Source organism: Calliopsis andreniformis, unplaced genomic scaffold, assembly GCF_051401765.1.
Source record: "Calliopsis andreniformis isolate RMS-2024a unplaced genomic scaffold, iyCalAndr_principal scaffold0373, whole genome shotgun sequence".
Taxonomy (NCBI): Eukaryota; Metazoa; Arthropoda; class Insecta; order Hymenoptera; family Andrenidae; genus Calliopsis; species Calliopsis andreniformis.
Window position 1 is genome coordinate 5,279 of NW_027480782.1, and position 25,225 is coordinate 30,503.

The 25,225-nt window shown below is 39.9% G+C and overlaps 2 protein-coding genes and 1 pseudogene across 2 annotated transcripts; all 3 read left to right on the top strand.

Moving 5' to 3' along the window:
- Positions 1–601: 601 nt before the first annotated feature.
- LOC143187846 (uncharacterized) lies at positions 602–1,359 on the top strand (annotated as a pseudogene).
- A 13-nt stretch (positions 1,360–1,372) lies between these two features.
- On the top strand, positions 1,373–2,634 carry LOC143187848 (uncharacterized; the record flags this gene model as incomplete). Its single annotated transcript, XM_076392025.1, has 4 exons — positions 1,373–1,393; positions 1,453–1,831; positions 1,874–2,094; positions 2,128–2,634. Coding segments are annotated over exons 1-4 (1,128 nt in total), but the record flags the coding sequence as incomplete, so codon positions are not given.
- A 135-nt stretch (positions 2,635–2,769) lies between these two features.
- LOC143187849 (uncharacterized) lies at positions 2,770–3,525 on the top strand. The gene has a single exon (XM_076392026.1). The coding sequence runs from the start codon at positions 2,770–2,772 to the stop codon at positions 3,523–3,525; it is 756 nt and encodes a 251-aa protein (XP_076248141.1).
- Positions 3,526–25,225: the final 21,700 nt, after the last annotated feature.

Sequence of the window (25,225 nt, forward strand, 5' to 3'; positions counted from 1 at the left end):
TTTCGTAAATAACTCGTTAACGAAGCCTCATCTTACATTTTCGCTAAGGAAAAAGTTGTTTCAAATCACCCCCTGAATCACCCCTTTTAAGGAACTGCGACATTTTTGTTACACCCTGTAGTGATTTTACATGTAAGGCATGCATTGGTGAAGCTCAGTGCACTTAAAGTGAATACGATATTTAATGGGGTATTTATAGCAGGTGGTAAATGTGAAAGGAAAAGCTTAAATACCAAAAACTGTGAATTATTTCGCGCATCGGATCTTGGAGAGAGGTATTAACGATGTATTGTTGAATGTACAATAACATTGTTGGAAGAATATCAGGAACGTGATAGTCGATGGGCATTATCGCGAATACTGAATTTAATAATCAATTTAAACAAGTATAATCCGATTCATGTTGGATGTCATTTCAAGCTACCGCGAGAAATACTACTTAAAAGAAGCAGTAATTTCTGTAAAATCCCATGACGATGCATGTTTCGCATTGGCTGCGTTAACCGCTTTGTATCCAGCTAAACAGTATACATTTCAGCAAAGTTCATACCCATATTATAGAACAGTGCTTAATTTTGAAGATATCGAATTTCCAATATCCATGAATGATATTAAAAAGTTTGAAACGCTGAATAATATCTCTGTGAATGTATTCAGTATCGAAGAAAGCATCAAGAAAACTAAGAAGGATCTGAAGCAAATCATCGTTCCATTCCATCTCACTAATCAGAAGAGGCATAGACATGTGAATTTGTTATACATAGAGAATGATGGCATAGGACACTTTGCATGGATAAAAAATTTGTCTCGACTTGTTGGCACACAATTCAGCAAACATAAAGAAAAGAAGTTCATTTGTGATCGGTATGTACAAACATGTAAGAACATTAAGATTTTAATTTTTATGAAGAATAAAAGATTATATATGACTACTTTTACAGATGCTTACACTTCTACAATTCCCGTGAAAGGTTAGATGCTCATGAGAATGATTGTCAGAATATGAATAAATGCACTGTTCTGCTACCCAGCGAGGATGATAAATGGCTCAAATTTAACAAGTATTGCAGAAAGGATAGGGTTTCGTTTGTGGTTTATGCAGACCTCGAGTGTGTTTTAGAAAAAATTAAGGGTAGTGTCGAAGATGAATGTATATCGCATGCATATCAACATCATAGGGTATTCAGTATTGGATATTCTGTGCATTGTTCTTGTGACGCATCATTATCATAATATCAATGTCGTCGAGATATAGACTGCGTTTCATGGTTTATTCAGGAATTAAAGAATTTCGCACAGACTGTTAAATCTATATTATCTAATAATATCTCTATGGTGCACCTAACGAAAGAGCAGTAGTGTGAATTTCACAATGCTATACATTGCCATATTTGTGAGAAACCATTCGATATCAACGAAACACGTGTGCCAGATCATTGTCATTTAACAGAGCGCTATAGAAGTCCTGCACATGTTGACTGTAATATAAATTATAAAAACTCATTCCACGTCCCGATAGTCATTCACAATTTATCTGGATATGATTCGCATTTTATCATCATGGAATTAGCTAACGCATTTGAATGTTATATTGATTTACTACCTACAACCAAAGAAAGGTATATTTCTGTTACAAAACATTTAAAAGATGTAACAGAAGAAGAATTAGGTTGTCGAAATTATATAAGATTACGATTTATCGATTCATATATATTTTTAAATACTAGTCTTGATAAATCAGCGTCTTTGCTCAGTAAAGATAAGCTAAACATTTTATACTCTAATTTTCAAATGTTATCCAAAGAAAAATTTGATTTATTGACGCGAAAGGGTGCCTTTCCATAGGAATACATTGATTGCTTTGAGAAATTAGAAGATTCGTGTTTACCATCGCGGGAATCTTTTTATAGTTCGCTGACTGATGAAATAGCATCCGAAAGCGATTACGCACACGCTGAGAACATATGGCATTCTTTCGAGATTAAAACTTTAGGTGAATACAGCGATTTGCATTTAAAAATAGATATTTTATTATTAGCAGATATTTTCGAAAATTTCCGAGAAAGTTGTATCAAGAGTTATGGTCTAGATCAGGCTCACTATTACACATTACCAGGTTTTATATAGGATGCTATGTTAAAGCATACTAAAGTTAATTTTGAATTGCTCACTGACATCGAAATAGTTTTGTTTACCGAACGGTGTATACGTGGTGGTTTGAGTCAATGTTCTGAGAGATATGCGCAAGTCAATAATAAGTATATGTTATCCTATGATCCATCGAAATCATCATCGTATCTCATGTACCTTGATATAAACAATTTATACGGATGGGCAATGTGTCAACCATTACCATATGCAGGATTTCAATGGATCGATAGTGTTGAAAATTTTGATGTATCTTCAATTGCAATTGATTCATCGATAGGTTATATTCTTGGAGTTGATATAGAATATCCACAACATCTACATGATGATCATGCTGATCTACCGTTTTGTCCAACACGTGCCAAACCCCCTGGTAAAAGACAGGATAAGTTATTGGCAACATTATACGATAAGGAGCGTTATGTTATACATTATCGCAACTTACAACAGTGTACTCAGCTTGGTCTCCGCATTACAAATATACACCGCATTCTCCAATTTAATCAATCACCATGGCTTCGCGATTATATAAAACTCAATACTCAATTTCGAACACATGCATCAAATGATTTTCAAAAAAATTTGTATAAATTAATGAACAATGCAGTATTTGGTAAAACAATGGAAAATGTTCGAAATCATGTGGATGTAAAACTTCTGACAAAATGGGATGGAGGATTTGGTGTAGAGGCAATGATCTCAAAACCTAACTTTCAAAGCAGAAGTATTTTTCCAGAAAATTTAATTGCAATTGAGTTGCGTAAACTTATGGTTAAATTCAACAAACCAATTTACGTTGGTATGGCCATTCTAGACATATCAAAAACATGTTTGTACAAATTCCACTACGATTATATGTATCCATTACACCAACGAAATTGTAAAATTATGTATACCGACACAGACAGTTTAATTTATTATATTCAATGTGAAGATGTTTATGAGATGATGAAACGTGATATCCATAGATTCGACACCAGCGATTATCCAGTAGACAATGTATATGGTATTCCGCTTGTCAATAAGAAAGTGCCTGATTTGACGAAAGATGAAAACAGTGGTTCAATAATGACTGAATTCATTGGACTTAGAGCAAAGATGTATGCTTTGAAAGTGTTTGGTAAAAAAGATGTGAAAAACTTGAAAGGTGTTAAAAACAATGTTGTAGCCAAAACGATAAATTTCGATGATTACAAACATTTTTTACATGATGCATTTGAAATAACTCGTCGTCAGTCATGCATAAGGTCTAAATTGCATAAGGTATATACTATAACAGAATTGAATATTGCTCTCAGTTCATATGATGATAAGCGATATGTTATAGCTGATTCAAATGATACACTACCTTGGGGACATTATAAAATAACATTATAACGGACAGAAGTTTCACAATAATAGATTGAAATTATTTTATGAAAATTGATTTATTTGCATTTGTTTTTTTTTATATTAATATTGTAGTAAAAACATCTTTTTATGTTTACAATACATTATTTTTATGTATCCATGAGTTGTGTGAATTATCAAATCCTAACCATTTAACATATACTTTATCATCCCTCTTACGCAATACTTTTTCCACTAAATACCCATCGGGGTTGATAACGCGTTGTAATTCATGTTCATAAAATCCTCCCGCAATAGGTTTTCCACATGAATCTTGTAGCAGATAAGTCACAGGATCAGTTATCTGTATTTTGATTATCTTGAACACTTCAGCTGTCCAATTTGGTGTATATCCGTTGTCGAAAACGGTTTTGTATTTGCTGATGCGTGCAGAGTCACCAACCTTGAATCTCGATGGAGCAGCAATCTTTATATTGTTATATACTGTGTTCAAAAGCTTATTTGCAATTGTTGGGGTAACATCACATGGCCACATTCCAATAGTTCTATGTTTTCGCATATTGTATTCAGCCACAAGACTTGGTAATGCATCGATCCATCTATATGTTCCATTGAGTGTAAACAGTTTCCACATATGATGTTTTAAAGTACGATTACAACGTTCCACGATGGATGCCTTCATCTCTGAATATGTTGAATAGTGATTAATATTGTTTTTTTAAGAATCTCTGCATTGTAAAATTCTTTTCCCTGATCGGTTTGTAAATTTTTTGGACATCGATCTCGAATTATTTTTGCGAATGCTTTGGCTACTTCGAAACCATTTTTTGTTATGAGTGGTACAGCACATGCATATTTGCTTAATGCATCTATAACTGTGAGTATGTAATGATAACCTTCATTGAATCGTGAGTATGGAAGCATCTCAACCACATCAGCTTGCCACAGATCATCATTTCCATGTACGATAACACGTCTGCGGGGGAAATTTCTTCGTGCTGACGCATGCAACTCCTTTACAAGCTGTTGCTTTTCGAGGCTATGCTTTTCCTTAGATTTCATTGATTTTTACATTGTTGTTACTGCTGTGGTCTGTTATATAATCTTCCTCTTGAGGATGAGGGTTTAATACTTGCAATACTTGTCGAGCATCATTTTGTAGTATTATTAAATTGTTCTGAAATGTAGCCAATCTTTGTTCAAATTCCTGCTGTATCTGTTGAACATTATTCTGTATTGTTATCACATTGCTTTGAAATGTGCTCAACTTTTTCTCAAATTCCTGCTGCTAAATCTTTAAGATTGATATGCATTGTTCCAAGTACTGTTTATTGACTGCAACTGTGTTGACCTCTGGCTGTGCAACATTTCGAATTTTGCAGTATTCTGCATCAATGTTGGATCCAATCATGCAGAGCGCATTATCGCGTATATTATTTCGAAACATGCTACTCCATTTATAGTACTCTACAGGTGAGGTTTCATACTTTCTAAGTGATATCCCAAACTTATTGATTGACATTTCGTTGTGAATAAATCAATTATCAGCTTGCAGTTTAATTTATAATGAGACCTGCCTCGCGAAGTTCTTCGATAATCGATAGAAACTCGGTGTCATGTGAATTGTTACCCGCTTGACGCGATGCTTCTAACAAACGCAGGTGATCTACTAATTCACTTGGATCATCCCAATGTATATAATCGAGTTGGTTATTGTTTACTGTCATAGCATTTGGCATCTGCTTGTTAACTGTTATGACATTTGGTGTAGTAAGTTCAAATCCTCTACCTGTTCGGCTCTTAATTGTATGCGCAAGTAAAGGAGCAATTATATGTTTATATTTATAACCTTTGTTACCCATTATGGGGCTTTGAGAGTTATGATCACGCTTGGGTGCATTGGTTGCCATCAATATGCTCTTGTATTTTTGCTTATCAGTATCAGTGTACACTGCATCGTCAGGAATTCTCATAAAAATTAATTCATATAAACCTTGTGTTCTAATGTATTTTTCACCATCTATAAATATATTGTCATCCTTGTCTATATAGAATTGTTTGTCGCCAAGCATTGCATCATTATCTTGGAAATGTACACCATATACATATTCTATGGCCGCATTTTTATCACTAGTTAAAAGTGCACCCATGTATTTGATACCTAATGGGCCAAAATAGCTATGAAGTGTTTCTCGACCTATAGATGTGTGTAGCGGCAGTCTAGCTGATGTTAAAATCGATTCATTAGTAGTTTCAAAAACATCATCATCATCGATAGTCGACGGTTGCACCACCGGATCCACTGATATAGAAGAAATCGATGACTTGGTTCGTATAAAATTTTTTCGTTTCGATTGAATTGGTGTAGAGGTCATGAATGATTTATCCGATGAATGTTTCCGTTTTATATTATTCACTTTTAATTGTACAGGTGTTACAGCGTCCATTGCAGAGATATTTTGCACAATCTGTTCATCAGCTTCCATTGTAGAAGTATTTTCCACAATCGGTTTTAAGGGGTCGACATGTGGTTTAAAATATCTGTTCAATGCAGCATCTTCATCCATCTTGCCTGTTTTCAAAGCTCGATATTTTTTGCGAATAGATTCACTTGCGTTAGCAACTTCCTTTGCAATTCTCTGACGGTCCTTAATATCTTGTCTATCAATCATTGTTTGAACAGAAACGTTCTTCTCGCACGGCGCGACAATGAACAATTGATTGTATTATGCTATTGCAAATTCATTAAATCCTCTCCTGTAACAAGAAAGTTCATTAGACATCGAGCTATCCTTATCGATCACAACAGAACCATACTTCTGTTGCAAACAACTACGACACAATGCTTTAAAATCATCAAAAGGCATGTTTTAATTTAGTACCATCCTGTTTAAACAAAATCAACAGATTCGCACTATCGCGTATAGGATGTTTGGGAATTTTTGATTGCGTTTGACAGAGATAGAAACAGTCTAGCTTTGAATGTCTCCCCATTGAAAAATACTCTCTTATCGTATCTTGTTTGTCACATGCTAAGTCATCAAAAATGAAAATTGAATTTGGAAGCGATTCCTGTGGCGAAATAACATCGCAATTGTTTGAAAATTTAAAATAACCAATTTCATCTATCGATGCCAATAAATTCTCCAAATACTGATATTTCGGCTGCTGCAGGGACTTTGAATAGACGTAGACATTCTCAAATCGTACACCATAAGGGCTTTTTAATAAACTTATTAACACGTTGGACATCCCACAATTGGATGGACCACAAATAATTCCACGTATAGTGTTTGGTAGCATATTACCATGTCCGTATTTCATGTTGTTGCCAATTATTTGAATTCTATTGTCGAAATTTTTTACACGTATAATCATTGCTTGTCTCACGAACCGCATCTTTTCAAGATTCTGCAACATTCGCATCCATGGCGCTCTTATATATACATGCACCAAATTAAAATTTGTTCAGTAGTCAAAATGTTTCTCATCATATCAGATGACATCAACATTCATGATTTAACCTCTGAACAGTTGAAATATATACCAAAGAATATTTTATTGCACAAGTTTGGTACATATATTGACAATTTCTGGGATAAGCTTCCGGAATATATAAAAGCTGATAAGGAGGCTCAAGAATATCGCCGGTGTTTGAAACACTACAATCGTCCTTGGCAGCAAACACATATTGATGGTCCAGCACCACTGATTAAAAGCTGTAGTGAATGTCTTCGGCAAAAGTAAAAGCTGGTTGTGGGTTTTTGAATCGAGCAATAAACGCTCTTCCCATTGAGTTGCATATGCCTGGATATCAATTTTGTAGCCTAGGAACTCATCTTTCGAAGCGATTATCAAGAGGTGATTCAGGCATCAATCCCTTGGATGCTGCATGTCGTGAGCACGATATTGCATATTCGCATAGTAACAATCTAGGTGAGAGACATACAGCTGACGATATACTCGCTGACAAAGCGCAAAAACGTATCACTGCAAAAGATTTGACTCTGAGTGAAAAAGCTGCAGCTGCAGCACTTTGGGCTGCTATGAAAACTAAAATGAAACCTGGAATGGGAATGAAAACAAAAAATAAGTGCAAATATAAGACTGGAACAAAAAGAAAGCGGATACTTCCAGTTGCAAAACGTGGTTGTATTTTACCTATTTTATCATTGTTACGTGTTCTGGGCTCACTAGTTGGTGGGGCAGCGGAGGTAGCTAAGGAGATAAATGATAAAAAGGCTACGGAAGGCCAACTGGAAGGAATGCAACGTCACAATCGAGCTATGGAAGGGCGAGGAGTTTATCTCGCTCCGTATTGTGCCAATTGTGACAATTGTGCCTACAATTTCTACAAACGGTTGATAGTAAATTTAAACGTTGAATCTTTGTAATCATAATTTAGTATGAATTGGGCTGTTTCTTGAAACATGTCGATAACATTTAGATTAAGTGGTAAGAATAACATTCTGGCGGTAAGCTAATTTCTGCCTGTAGATTTGAGTGATGATACTTATGAGCTTGGTCTAACAGCTTTTGAAACATATAATACGATACCAAATGTGAATTCTTTCCATAACACATTTTACTTTGATAAGGATGACAAAGCAATAGTGATTCCCGATGGATCATATCAGTTGTATGCAATAAGAAAGTATCTGAATCGCGCAATTATGCAGACTACTCGTCGTCTAATAATTATGTAAAAACAGATGTATCTAAAATGGATATCAACTTTGACATTAATGATGATGATAACAATGTCTATGATAATTTATTAATTCGGGCTAATAACAATACCATGAAGAGAGAAATAAAGTGTGCTTATCGAATAAATTTTACCAAACCTAACAACATTGGTTCATTGTTAGAATTCTCATCCACTCGCGCTTTGAAACAGAATCAGTGGCATGAATCGGATAGCCCAATTAATACCATGGATATAAACATTATTCGAGTAGAATGCAATATAACTGCTGGCGCATACAACAATGTGCAATGTGCATTGATAAGTGCACACATACGATACATGCATTCTCCCCAAACGTACCACCTGGATATGGAATATCAGAAACGCCTGCTCAAGTCATTTACCTTCCGATCATTGCACGGAATATTACGGATATATCAATACGCATCATAGATCAGACTGGACGATTAATTGATTTTCATGGAGAAGAAATTACAGTAATGTTACACATACAGCGACGTCGATAATACATGTATTACATGTACTACATGTACGTCAAGAAAACTACCCGAAAACTGGTTCCTTGCACAATGTTCTGGGGTAAGTGCCGTGGGGTTTACATAGTCCTCTTACCAAAAGGCATAGCCTTCCCCACTTCGTGGCAAGATCCTTTAGGAACAATATTCCCATTCTTTTGCAATACGGTATCGGACCGCTTGCCTTCTCTAAACACTCGCTCTTCTTTTAAACAGTCACACAACACCCGGTAGCTGGGAAGTCCAACGTAACCATCAGCCATCGGTCGCCAACGGGACTGTTTAGTCTCATGCACCCTCAATTAGCCACACGTAAACTAAGACCCTATCATAAATCCATCAAAAACCAGTCATCATCTGGCCATCCTTCTCAAATTCTCTCATAAAAATACGTTGACGCTAACATGTAAATGAGATGTTTGTATTCAACGAAACACGGCATCAAAAAACGTTTTCCTTTACAAATAAGACTGCATACGACATTAAGGCTTCCCCTAAATACATTGAAAGGAAAAAAAAGAGAAGCTAAGTGCAGTGAATATCGCATTTTTAAAATCATTGGGATTCATTGTGCATAATTATTAAAAAACAGTGAATATTTTAAATATTGCTGAACAACCCATGTTCGACGATCATATCGTCAAGCTTGAAACTCATACATACAATCCGTATGCTAACTCGGCGTTTGGATATGACGATGAGATTAGAATACCTATACATCAACAAGATCTATACGCATTGCATGTGAGAGTTTTCTAAACGTGGAAGGCAAGGTGGTGATAAAACATCGAAATCATGAATCAATTATAAAGTTGGGAAATAATTGCATAGCATTCATGCTTGACGAAATTCGATACGAACTGAATGGTGTGGAAATTGATTACAATAGAAACGTTGGAATAACTAGCACACTTAAGAACTACATATCATTTACATGCGATGAAGATAAAATTATGAAGAATGCCGGATGGAACATTAGATGGAACGATGAGAAGAATGTAAAATACCATTTCAATTTTTGCGTACTACTAAAAAGTTTATTGGGATTTTGTGAAGATTATAAACACATAGTAATTAATGCTCGTCACGAGTTCATTTTAATACGATCACGCAATGATAACAATTGTCTTGTAGGATCTTTAATGCTAGAACCTGAAATCGAGTTATTTAAAGTACAATGGCGCATACCACAAGTGATATTGAATGATATTACTAAACTATCATTACTACATGCTTTAAAAAGTGGACGAAATCTGAGCATGTGTTTTCGTTCGTGGGATTTGTATGAGTATCCTCTATTACAAACACGACTAAGCATTCTTGGTCTGTTAAAACGGCTACACAATTGGAAAAGACGCGATATGTAATTTTTGCTTTGCAAACTGGTAAAAAAAATGTAATGAGTGAAAATGCTACAGAGTTTGATAACGGTAAGCTATCCAACGTGAAAGTTTATCTCAATTCAGAATTTTATCCATATGACGATCTAAACACTGATTTCAACAGAAATAAATATGCTCTTTTGTTTAACATGTATATACATTTTTCTAAGGCTTATTACGGATGTAGCAATAGACAAGCGTTTCTAACGATTGATGAGTTTCTACAACATGGTCCTCTCATGGTGATTGATTTTTCGCACCAAAATGATTCATTCAAGAACAGTACTGAATATGTGCGTATAGAATTTGATTGTTGTGAAAATATTCCCGCAAATACTACAGCTTATTGTCTTATTCTACATGATCGCGTAATCGAGTACAATCCCTTAACAAATATTGTATGCAAAATAAACTAATAAATAAGAGTAAAAACATGTATTTTGAACTATTCAATTATTAATTTTGAATGTTTAAGAGAAATTGCATAATATATATGTATTCATTTTATCAAACCATATATTTCTTCTTCTTCTATCCCTCCCCCATTTCCTTTAACGTAATAGTAATAATGATTTAATTACTTTAATGTAATGATTTAATTGCTGTGCGATATAATTCCATTGTTATTTAATAACAATTTGAAGTATATAACATTAATCATAATAAATCATTGCACGATGTGGTTTAATTGCGATTTGATATATAGTTCAATCATCTATCACCTATGGTTCAGTTGTGGATCGATATGGTACAATCATGGTTCGGTTGTAGATCCATGCGGTACAATCATGGTTCAGTTGAGGCTCGATGTGGTACAACCATGGTTCAGTTGTGGTTCGATGTGTTGCATTGATGGTTTGATGTAGATCGATCATTGTACAATTGTAGTTCTATTATGGTTCGATATGGATTGATCATTCTTCAATGTGGTTCGATTGTGGTTCATTACGCTTAAACCATAGGCCGATATAGATTGGTTACTGTTCAACATGATCCGACTAATGATTGATTAAAATTTTGATTACAGACCAACAATAGTGCATTATTTAATATAGTATTAATAAGATGCAGTTATGATTAGAAACATGGTTCTGATTCCTGAATATACATGTATCATACAACACATCACTACATTGTCTCTGTAGCTGAACGCTGTGAGACTGTAGAATCTTGCCATGCAGGTGACAGATAATAATGATGATCTAGTGGGGACAAAACTAGTGGGGATAGCTATATATAACGTGTGATCTGATGAAACATTGTTGCAATTCAGAATAAAAATTTATAAAAATCCAAATTATATTTTTTTACATTGGAAAGTTTCCCAAAAAAATTGGAATCGGCAGCACTGGATATCGTAAGTACTATTTTCACTTTAATTATACTTTAATTAAGCTGTAACGAGCTTCTCTCTGGAATACTTTCAGACAGTGACATTGCATTGAGAGTAACTGAAAAGATATTGTCTGAGGGTACTCCTAGCGGAGCTCGCGATAGTTTTTACTTTCTCAAGCGTCCACGCACCCCTAAATTTATACAATTAATTCTTTATGTATTTTTTCAGCTCATAAACCATTAGTTTATGAGGTTCTATGCCATCCGACGTCGGAGGCAGCAAAACATCTGTGAGGAGCACCAGGCGTATCACGCCGTAAGTACCGTTTCCGAATTATACATTTCAATAAAATACTTATTCCATTTAATTTTTTATTAATTTTCTGTATCCTTCGTTTGCTTACAGCTTATAAACTTAGTGCTTATAATGCACCGTGAAAAGCGCCGCCGCCGACAATATAATAATGGGTTACGATCCGAGGGCTAAATAGTCCGACCGAGGGTGAGGGTTTTTTGGGATATTGTTATTGTTTCGTGGACGAACCAACGGGTAATTTTGCATTCGTTGAGTGCCACCTCACGGATGTAGACGAACCAGTGCGCAAAGGTCAACACCGGGAGCCTCCTCAGGTTTTAGGTAGGTTTTCGTGGACTAACCAACATTCAACTTGGCGAGTATCGGGAGCCACTAGGGTGGAATAAAGACTGTGGACGAACTAGTGAGTAACTTTGCAGTCGCCAGGAGCCACGGGACGTGGACGAACCAGTGCGCAATGGCCAACACCAGGAGCCACTTGTAGGTTAGGAAAGGGATCTTCGCAAGGATTGCGAAGATGTTAGTATAGCCTCAAACTTTTAAATTTATATGTCTCGAGCAGTAAAGATATAATATTTGTGGGATCGTTACGCGTTCGCTTCTTATTGGATTTAGGAAAGGTTTTGATTGAACTAAGTCCAATTTAACAATCCTTATAAAAATGTATATTATTACACGTTTAAGTTTGACTCGAAGGAATACAATTGTCGATGAGTTTAAGTGTCCTGGAACTACGTCCTCTCTCTCTAGATTACGCACAGAGGTATGCGGGGGACGCGTCGTTAAGACCACGTTACAGTGAATTTATTTTACGTACTGTACTCTATGATTCTGCTCGAAGGAGAACTAATGCTCGATCTTGCTTCCAGTCTCAGCCGCATACTGAACTCGAACTGGATTGGAAATGAGCCCGCTAGACCGAGTTTCTTGGCCTTCTTATAGTCAAAAATCTATGGCAGAAATGGTGGGGACTCGACTGCATCGCAGAGTTTCCGCGAAAAGTTCAATGATATTACTTTCAATGAAGTCTATTAATTGGGTTCAACGGAAATGCCATCGGCCCTTACATGGTGACGTCCATTCGAAGTCAAAGGTCAACGGAAGGGGCTTTAAATCGAACCCTTTTATAGTTACTTTAGGTAACTCGTCTGGACTCGTAACAAATGAAATGTGTGAGTGGTATTATATATCATTAAGTTATTTATTCGGTTAGTATGAATATCGTAATACGATTTTTAATAATTCCATACATCAATAAATTAAAAACTTATATAATATTTTTTTATATGTATCAGATAATTAACTACTCCCGAAGAGGAAGAAGAATGAGGCGAATTTTTATTTTGTATTTTCTATTTCTTTCATTTTTCATTTTGTATTCTTTATTTTTTTATTTTTCATTTCAATAAAATATAATTTTTTTATTTTTGCACTTAATTACTTTAACTACCTATATCGCTTCCCCTTCCCAATAAGGTGATAAGTGTTTAAAAATATAAAATTAAAATTTTAAGGACATGTTTTAATTTACGTGGTAAATACATATTAAAAATAGTTTTTAAAGTTTTAATTAATATTCTCAATCGCCTATTACTCTAATATCTGGTATATGTCTGAGTTAAGTTCGGGTCGTGCATCATAATTGAAGCAAAAAGCAGATTTGCACTTTTATCGCCTATTACTCTAACTTGTGCTTCAATTACGAAGCACAACCGAGACTTAACGCAGACCTACACCAGACCATGCAACCATTCTTCGTCTCCCAGAAACTTATGTAATATTGATTGATAAAAATGCAAAATGATGACGATGTTCTCGTGCAGTAACCATTTACATTTTTATCGATCAATTCTTTTCGTTGGTAAAACAAATTAGCATCTTTATCGATCAAATTTCCGTCGGTAAAGCAGATTGGCATTCTTATCGATCACTTTTCCGTCGGTAAAACAGATTTGCGTCTCTATCGATCTATTTTTCCGTAGAAAAAACAGTAGTGTGTTGATTTTGACCTATTGCAGGCGTGATGCCATTAAAACGTGACGTCAGCAGGCGCGACGTCACCAAGGCGTGACGTCGCCAAGGCATGACGTCATCGAAGCGTGACGTCACCAGTCCTGACGTCAGCAATCCTGACGTCAGCAGGCGTGAGGTCACAAGTCCTGACGTCAGTAGGTGTGACGTCACCAGTCCTGACGTCAGCAGGCGTGACGTCACCAGTCCTGACGTCAGAAGGCCTGACGTCTCCCCACACCCCTCCGTGACGTTAGCCCCTTCGAGAGCCTGTATAAACAACCCAATACCCAGCTACTCACGACATACATCGACTCTAACGTGGAACTACGCATTGTATAGCACTGAAATCCATGCCTGACTAGCCTCGAAACATATTGGTGAGATACCACCGCGTTGGAAGAAATATTGCGTAATTCTCGACAAAATTAGACTTTAACGTGAAACTACGAATCACATGTCACTGAAATCAATGTTTCGACAAGTTTCGAGTCTTATTGTTGAAATACCGCCGCGTTTGATGAAATACTGCGACTTTCAATTTAAACGTCGTCTTTAACATGGAAGTACGCATTCTATAGCACTCAAATCCATGTTTACATAGTTGCAAGTCATATTTGCGAAATAGCTCCGCGTTTAATGAAATATTGCGAATTTCACGTCAAACGTTGACTTTAACGTAAAACTACGGATTATACAGGGTGTAACAAAAATGTCGCAGTTCCTTAAAAGGGGTGATTCAGGGGGTGATTTGAAACAACTTTTTCCTTAGCGAAAAGGTAAGATAAGGCTTCGTTAACGAGTTATTAACGAAAAACACCGGCCTATGAGAGCGCGAGTTTGCCGCCCGAGCGACTGCGGTAGCGTTGGGTACGCGCGCTAGATGCTACGATTGTATTCCGTACAAGAAAGTCGTCATACATCGAAGAAAATAGCATTAGTATGAAAACTGAAAGCGACATAATAAATAATACCGAGTCCTTTTTTTGTTTATCACTTGAAGTGAATTATTACTTAAAATCGAGGAAAGCTACGTGCAACGTAAAAACAGGAATATGTAAATTTCATCAAAAAATAAAGGAAGAGGAGAACAAACCTCACTTGTAGTTTGTAAACCTGTGTCACTGGGTCACTGTACCGATCCTAGTCATCGACCGTCGAAATGGTTTATGCTAGGGCACGCGTTTAGGTAATTTATGGCTTTATTGCTTTGGTTTCGAAGGAGACATGATCTCGGAGTGTCCGAACAAGGAAGGTCTGAGGTGCTTAAACTACGTGGGGCGTACAAGGAGCTTCATTGGAAAAATTCTACCCTACCAGGGGGTTTGGCACGTGTTGGACAAAACGGTAGATGAGCATGATCATCATTTAGATGTTGTGCATATTCTATATCAACTTCAAGAATATAACCTATCGATGAATCAATTGCAATTGAAGATACATCAAAATTTTCAACACTATCGATCCATTGAAATCCTGCATATGGTAATGGTTGACACATTGCCCATCCGTATAAAGTGTTTACATCAAGGTACATGAGATACGATGATGATTTCGATGGATCATAGGATAACATATACTTATTATTGACTTGCGCATATCTCTCAGAACATTGACTCAAACCACCAAGTATACACCGCTCGGTAAACAAAACCATTTCGATGTCAGTGAGCAATTCAAAATTAACTTTAGTATGCTTTAACATAGCATCCCATATAAAACCTGGTAATGTGTAATAGTGAGCTGGATCTAGACCATAACTATTGACACAACTTTCACGCAAATTTTCAAAAATATCTCCTAATAATAAAATATCTGTTTTTAAATATAAATCGCTGTATTCACCTAAAGTTTTAATCTCTAAAGAATGCCATATGTTCTCAGCGTGTGCGTAATCGCTTTCGGATACTATTTCATCAGTCAACGAACTGTAAAAAGATTGCAGCGATGGTAAACAAGAATCTTCTAATTTCTCAAAGCAATCAATATATTCGTACGGAAAGACACCCTTTCACGCCAATAAATCAAATTTTTCTGTGGACAACATTTGAAGATTACAGTATGAAATTTTTTGCTTATCTTTACTGAGCAAAGACGCTGATTTATCAAGACTAGTATTTAAAAATTTATATGAATCGATAAATCGTAATCTTATATAATTTCGACAACCTAATTCTTCTTCTGTTACATCTTTTAAATGTTTTGTAACAGAAATATACTTTTCTTTGGTTGTAGGTAGTAAATCAATATAACATTCAAATGCGTTAGCTAATTCCATGATGATAAGATGCGAATCATATCCAGATAAATTGTGAATGACTATCGGGACGTGGAATGAGTTTTTATAATTTATATTACAGTCAACATGTGCAGGACTTCTATAGCGCTCTGTTAAATGACAATGATCTGGCACACGTGTTTCGTTGATATCGAATGGTTTCTCACAAATATGGCAATGTATAGCATTGTGAAATTCACACTACTGCTCTTTCGTTAGGTGCACCATAGAGATATTATTAGATAATATAGATTTAACAGTCTGTGCGAAATTCTTTAATTCCTGAATAAACCATGAAACGCAGTCTATATCGCGACGATATTGATATTATGATAATGATGCGTCACAAGAACAATGCACATAATATCCAATACTTAATACCCTATGATGTTGATATGCATGCGATATACATTCATCTTCGACACTACCCTTAATTTTTTCTAAAACACACTCGAGGTCTTCATAAACCACAACCGGAACCCTATCCTTTCTGCAATAATTGTTAACTTTGAGCCATTTATCGTCTTCGCTGGGTAGCAGAACAGTGCATTTATTCATATTTTGACAATCATTCTGATGAGCATCTAACCTTTCACGGGAATTGAAGAAGTGTAAGCATCTGTAAAAGTATTCATATATAATCGTTTATTCTTCATAAAATTAAAATCTTAATGTTTTTACACGTTTTATACATACCGATCACAGATGAACTTCTTTTCTTTATGTTTGCTTAATTGTGTGCCAACAAGTCGAGACAAATTTTTTATCCATGCAAAGTGTCCTATGCCATCATTCTCTATGTACAACAAATTCACATGTCTATCCCTGTTCTGATCAGTGAGACGCAATGGAACGATGACTTACTTCAGATCCTTCTTTGTTTTCTTGATGTTTTCTTCGATGCTGAATAGATTCACGGAGATATTGTTCATCGTTTCAAACTTTTTAATATAATTCATGGATATTGGACATCCGATATTTTCAAAATTAAGCACTGTTCTGTAATATGGATAGGAACTTTGTTGAGATCTATGCTGTTTAGCCGAATATAAAGCGGCTGCCACAGCCCATGCGAAACATGCGTGGTCATAGTATTTTACAGAAACTACTGCTTTTTTAAGTAGTATTTCTCGCTGTAGCTTGAAATGACATCCAACATGCTTCGGATTATACATGTTTAAATTGATTATTAAATTCAGTATTTGCGACAATGCCCACCCACTATCACGTTCCTGAAATTCTTCCAACAATGTTATTGTACATTCAACAATACATCGTTCATACCACTCTTCAAGATCCGATGCGCGAAATAACTAGCAGTCATTGGTATTTAAGCTTTTCGTTTCACATTTATGACCTGCTATAAATTCCGCATTAAATATCGTATTCACTTTATGTGCTGTGTGCTTCACCGATGCATGTCTGACATGTAAAAGCTCTATACTTGTCGCACCATGAAGGAAATTACGTGGATCGATATAACTTGAGTTTATCACAACACCTGTCAATACACGATTTTCGAATGCAGTTTCTAAATCACGCAACAAGAGACCATTGTTTGAATGTCCTGCACCTTCATGCACGAAACGAGTACGCGTCACTAGTTTAAAACTTTCAAATTGTGCAATTCGAGCAATCAGAGATTGTTGAGTACCAATTGATAATCGAGGGCGTTTCGTTACTCGACAATATTGTTCCAATGACTCAAGATATTCGTTGCAATGTTCTTCCCATGCAATGTATTCATCTAGACAATTCAAACGAACTGCTTGTTCCCGTAATTCGTGTTCCGTAAGAACAACTTCATCCATGTCCATGACTTGTTAACTCTTGAATGTAACAGCACATTACATACAAATCTTTTATTTTACTTTTATATATTCTGGTCACAGTTTAAACTGGTGTCATATGTCGCAATCACGTCGCATCTGTTTGTTCGTATAATGCGCGGTGCCCTTGCATCCCTCCAGCGCGACTTCACGGGGTGTAGTTTCGTCGAAATACTCGAATTTGATTTATTAGTTGACACCAACGAGGTTCGATCTTCCGCGGTTACTTTTTTTTTGTGGAGGTGGTAGTTTCCTCTTCGGGTCGAAAAAGTCACAAGCAAATTCATGCGGAAAAGCAAAGGCATATTGAATTAGAGTAGGAGACGGCAACGAGTGTCTCGCAGTTGTGGCCGTTTATTATCATAGGTATTGGCCTGCAAGTTCAGCGGTACACCGTAGCCGAAGGTCGCAAGGGTTGTGTCGCGCTTACCGTTCAAGTCCTTTCGATGCATTCGGACGGATGAAATATGGAACTGCTCGTCGTAAAAGTAGTAATTGGGGAAAGTTTCTGGACGTTAAACATTTGGTCAACGGATGTCTCGCACAGATAGACAAACTTGTCAATGATGAAAAAATACATCGATTGTATTCCAATATAAAATAAATAATATTTTTGTTTCGATACCTGTATAAATTTGGTTGATAATCTAATATTTTTCATGGAATGCAAATATACTCTTGCGGATAAATGATTTTGTATTATTATATGAAAGCGTTGCTTTTAGCGTGCTTTTGTTGTATCAATCGTTAAATGTCGATAAATGTCGATAAATACTATTCTGTGACGGATTTAATTTTTGTTACAGTTAGTTTTATTAATGGCCAGGTTGAGGGCGCATTATGTACTAAATATCGATTATACATAGGTGACACATACACACATATATATAATATATATACACGCACACGACCACACGCACATAGCGGAAACGATGTGATCTTCGCATTTCTTTTGTTTCATGTATATAAGGATTATACGTATTATTGGGTACATTGCGTTGCGATGGAGAGGTGGTTTTTTTTATTACATTTGTACTGATTTAAGGCAAGTAAATTCATAACAATATTTGTCATTACTTTGTATTTATGTGTAAATATGCTTCGTTAAATCGCAGAAGCGATAAGACAAACCGATATGTTTTCTTAATGTATATAATTTATACTGTGTGTCTCTATCGCATGTACGATTTAGGGATGTACGCAACCTCATACGTAGCACAGAGATGCATGAGTAAAAGTGTCTAAAAGAAATCCCGTAAAGATCTATAAAAAAAATAGCGATGAGACGTTCCTGAGATGTTTGATCATTACAAATCAGTATGTTTTTAGGACGTCTTAAAAAGCATTTTCATAAAACGCTTAAATTAGATTACGTCTTCAAGATGTTTTTCGTTAATGCCTTTGATTCCGTTCTCTCTTGCTTTTATTTTGAAATGCATGTTCCTCTTTATATTATTAAAAAATATTTCTTTAATTTTAGGATTTGACTTTCTTTTCATTTTTAGAAATACTATTAAGGAGAAAAACAGAAACGATTGAGTTTGGTAAGCTTTTTTTCTTTTTTATTTCAGGGTTCCTTGAGTTATTTACAATAAGTAAAATACTCACATTTAGCTGCTTTGCGCTAATGTCGAGTACGCTTCACTGGTTGCAGATTTGAGCCTCAATGTTTCACATAACATTAGTCGATAGGCTGCATTGTTTGCGCCGTGTTTCTAGAGCAACAACCGTAAAAACGGGCGACACAAAAGTCTTGTAGATGTCGCTGTCGTTCTTGTTGTCCTTGCTTTATAATTATTATTATGATTATGATTATGGTTATGATTATGACTGTGGTTATGATTATGACTAGGATTACGATTATAACTATAATTATGATTACGATTATGGTTATGATTATAACTATGACTATGCCTATGGCTATGGCTATGGCTGCTATGGCTATGGCTATATCTGCTATGGCTATGGCTATGGCCATGGCTGCTATGGCTATGGCTATGGCTGCTAAGGCTATGTCTATGGCTGTGGCTATGGCTGCTGTGGCTGTGGCCATGGCCATGGCTGCTATGGCTATGGCTATGGCTGTTGTGGCTATATCTATGGCTGCTATGGCTATGGCTATGGCTGCTGTGGCTTTCGCTGTGGCTGTTGTGGCTATATCTATGGCTGCTATGGCTATGGCTATGGCTGCTGTGGCTTTCGCTGTGGCTGCTATGGTTATGGCTATGGCTAATACAGTTGCTATGCCTATGGCTATAGCTATGCCTGCTGACTGCCTGACACTGACACTGCTCCTGACACTGACACTGCTCCTGACACTGCTCCTGACACTGCTCCTGACACTGCTCCTGACACTGACACTGCTCCTATCACTGACACTGGTCCTGTCACTGCTCCTGACACTGGCAATGGTCCTGACACTGCTCCTGGCTCTGACACTGCTCCTGTCACTGCTCCTGACACTGGCACTGGTCCTGACACTGCTCCTGACACTGACACTGCTCCTGACTCTGCTCCTGACACTGCTCCTGAAACTGACACAGCTCCTGACCCTGGTCCTGACACTGACTCTGCTCCTGACCCTGGTCCTGACACTGACACTGCTCCCGACACCGCCAGTGACATTGCTCCTGGCACTGACACTGACGCTGCTCCTGACACATCTCCTGACACTGACACTGGTCCTGTCATTGACACTGGTCCTGACACTGCTCCTGACACTGACACTGCTCCTGATACTGCTCCTGACACTGCTCCAGACACTGACAATGATTCTGCTCCTGACACTACTCCTGACAAAGCTCCTGACAGTGACGCTGCGCCTGACACTGCTTCAGACACTGACACTGACACTGCTCCTGACACTGTTCCAGACACTGACACTGACACTGCTCCTGACAATCACACTGGCACTGCTCCTTAGACTAACACTGCTCCTGACACTGACACTGACACTGCTCCCGACACTGGCACTGACACTGCTCCTGACACTGTTCCAGACACTGACACTGACACTGCTCCTGACAATCACACTGGCACTGCTCCTTAGACTGACACTGACACTGACACTGCTCCTGACACTGACACTGACACTGACAATGACACTGCTTCTAGCACTACTGCTGACAAAGCTCCTGACACTGACTCCGCTCCTGACGCTGACACTGCTCCTGACACTGCTCCTGACACTGCTCCAGACACTGACAATGACTCTGCTCCTGACACTACTCCTGACAAAGCTCCTGACAGTGACGCTGCTCCTGACACTGCTTCAGACACTGACACTGACACTGCTCCTGACACTGTTCCAGACACTGACACTGACACTGGTCCTGACACTGCTCCTGACACTGACACTGCCTCTGATACTGACACTGACACTTCTCCTGACACTGACACCGACACTGATCCTAACACCGCTCCAGACACTGACACTTACACTGCTCCTGACACTGCTCCAGACACTGACACTGACACTGCTCCTGACACTGCTCCAGACACTGAGACTGACACTGCTCCTGACACTGCTCCTGACACAGACACTGCTGCTGATCCTGACAATGCTCCTGGCACTGCTCCTGAGTCTGACACTGCTCCTGACACTGCTCCTGACACTGCTCCTGACACTGCTCCTGACACTGACACTGCTCCTGACACTGATACTGGCACTGCTCCTGACACTGTCACTGCTCTTGACACTGCTACTGAGACTGACACTGCTCCTGACACTGCTCCTGACACTAACACAGCTCCTGTCACTGCGCCTAACACTAACACTACTCCTGACACTGCTCCTGACACAGGCACTGCTGCTGATCCTGACAATGCTCCTGTCACTGCTCCTGACACTGACACCGCTCCTGATACTGCTCCTGACACTGACACTGCTCCTGACACTGCTCCTGACACAGACACTGCTGCTGATCCTGACTATGCTCCTGGCACTGCTCCTGAGTCTGACACTGCTCCTGCCACTGCTCCTGACACTGCTCCTGACACTGCTCCTGACACTGCTCCTGACACTACTCCTGACATTGCTCCTGACATTGACACTGCTCCTGACCCTGGTCCTGACACTGACACTGCTCCCGACACCGCCAGTGACATTGCTCCTGGCACTGACACTGACACTGCTCCTGACACATCTCCTGACACAGACACTGGTCCTGTCACTGACACTGGTCCTGACACTGCTCCTGACACTGACACTGCTCCTGTAATTGACACTTGTCCTGAGTCTGCTTCTGACGCTGGCACTGGTCCTGACACTGCTCCTGACACTGCACCTGACATTGGCGCTGGTCCTCACTCTGCTCCTGTCACTGACACTGCTCCTGACACAGCTCCTGACTCTGACACTGCTCCTGAAACTGTTCCTGACACTGCTGCTGACACTGACACTGCTCCTGACACTGCTCCTGACACTGGCACTGACACTTCTCCTGACACTGTTCCAGACACTGACACTGACACTGCTCCTGACAATCACACTGGCACTGCTCCTTAGACTGACACTGACACTGACACTGCTCCTGACACTGACACTGACACTGACAATGGCACTGCTTCTAGCACTACTCCTGACAAAGCTCCTGACGCTGACTCCGCTCCTGACGCTGACACTGCTCCTGACACTGCTCCTGACACTGCTCCAGACACTGCTCCAGACACTGACAATGACTCTGCTCCTGACACTGACACTGGTCCTGACAATGCTCCTGATACTGACACTTCTCCTAACACTGCTCCTGACACTAACACAGCTCCTGTCACTGCGCCTAACACTAACACTACTCCTGACACTGCTCCTGACACAGACACTGCTGCTGATCCTGACAATGCTCCTGCCACTGCTCCTGACACTGACACCGCTCCTGACACTGCTCCTGACACTGCTCCTGACACAGACACTGCTGCTGATCCTGACTATGCTCCTGGCACTGCTCCTGAGTCTGACACTGCTCCCGACACCGCCAGTGACATTGCTCCTGGCACTGACACTGACACTGCTCCTGACACATCTCCTGACACAGACACTGGTCCTGTGTCTGACACTGGTCCTGCCACTGCTCCTGACACTGACACTGCTCCTGTAATTGACACTTGTCCTGAGTCTGCTTCTGACGCTGGCACTGGTCCTGACACTGCTCCTGACACTGCACCTGACATTGGCGCTGGTCCTCACTCTTCTCCTGTCACTGACACTGCTCCTGACACAGCACCTGACACTGACACTGCTCCTGAAACTGTTCCTGACACTGCTGCTGACACTGACACTGCTCCTGACACTGCTCCTGACACAGACAGTGCTGCTGATACTGACAATGCTCCTGACACTGCTCCTGACACTGTCACCGCTCGTGACACTGCTCCTGACACTGACACTGCTCCTGACACTGCTCCTGGCACAGACACTGCTGCTGATCCTGACAATGATCCTGGCAATGCTCCTGAGTCTGACACTGGTCGTGACATTGCTCCTGACACTGCACCTGACACAGCTCCTGACACTGTACCTGACACTGGCGCTGGTCCTCACTCTGCTCCTGTCACTGACACTGCTCCTGACACACCTCCTGACACTGACACTGCTCCTGACACTGTTCCTGACACTGCTGCTGACACTGACACTGCACCTGACACTGGCACTGCTACTGACACTGCTGCTGACACTGCTCCTGACACTGACACTGACACTGCTCCTGGCACGGCTCCTGACACTGACACTGATCCTCACACTGCTCCTGACACTGACACTGCTCCTGCCACAGCTCCTTGCACAGACACTGCTGCTGATACTAACAATGATCCTGCACTGCTCCTGACACTGACCCTGCTCCTGACACTGATCGTGACAAGGCTACTGTCACTGACACTGCTCCGCACACTGCTCCTGTCACAGCTCCTGACACTGACACTGCTCCTGAACCTGACACTGGACCTGGCACTGCTCCTAAAACTGACAATGGTCCTGTCACTGCTCCTGACACTGCTCCTGATACTGCTATTGACACTGTCAATGCTCCTGACACTGCTCCTGACACTGACACTGCTGCTGATCCTGACAAAGCTCCCGGCACTGCTCCAGACACTGATACTGACACTGCACATGACACTACTCCTGAAATAGCTCCTGACACTGACACTGCTTCTGACGCTGACACTGACACGGTTCCTGACACTGCTCCCGACACTGACACTGCTCCTGGCACTGCTCCTGACACTGCTGCTGTCACTGACACTGCTGCCGACACTGATACTGACACTGATCCTGACACTGACACTGCTCCTGTCACTGACACTGCTCCTGACACAGCTCCTGACACTGACACTGCTCCTGAAACTGTTCCTGACACTGCTGCTGACACTGACACTGCTCCTGACACTGCTCCTGACACAGACACTGCTGCTGATCCTGACAATGCTCCTGACACTGCTCCTGACACTGTCACCGCTCCTGACACTGCTCCTGACACTGACACTGCTCCTGACACTGCTCCTGGCACAGACACTGCTGCTGATCCTGACAATGCTCCTGGCAATGCTCCTGAGTCTGACACTGCTCGTGACATTGCTCCTGACACGGTTCCTGACACAGCTCCTGACACTGCACCTGACATTGGCGCTGGTCCTCACTCTGCTCCTGTCACTGACACTGCTCCTGACACAGCTCCTGACACTGACACTGCTCCTGACACTGTTCCAGACACTGACACTGACACTGCTCCTGACAATCACACTGGCACTGCTCCTTAGACTGACACTGACACTGACACTGCTCCTGACACTGACACTGACACTGACAATGACACTGCTCCTAGCACTACTCCTGACAAAGCTCCTGACACTGACTCCGCTCCTGACGCTGACACTGCTCCCGACACTGCTCCTGACACTGCTCCAGACACTGACAATGACTCTGCTCCTGACACTACTCCTGACAAAGCTCCTGACAGTGACGCTGCTCCTGACACTGCTTCAGACACTGACACTGACACTGCTCCTGACACTGTTCCAGACACTGACACTGACACTGCTCCTGACAATCACACTGGCACTGCTCCTTAGACTGACACTACTCCTGACACTGACACTGACACTGCTCCCGACACTGGCACTGACACTGCTCCTGACACTGACACTGACACTGCTCCTGACACTGCTCCTGACACTGACACTGACACTGCTCCTGACACTGACACTGACACTGACAATGACACTGCTTCTGGCACTACTCCTGACAAAGCTCCTGACACTGACTCCGCTCCTGACGCTGACACTGCTCCTGACACTGCTCCTGACACTGCTCCTGACACTGCTCCAGACACTGACACTGACACAGCTCCTGACA

Excerpts from the sequence above, each read along its gene's own strand:
- LOC143187849 (XM_076392026.1), top strand. The coding sequence starts at position 2,770 with ATGGAAAATGTTCGAAATCATGTGGATGTAAAACTTCTGACAAAATGG.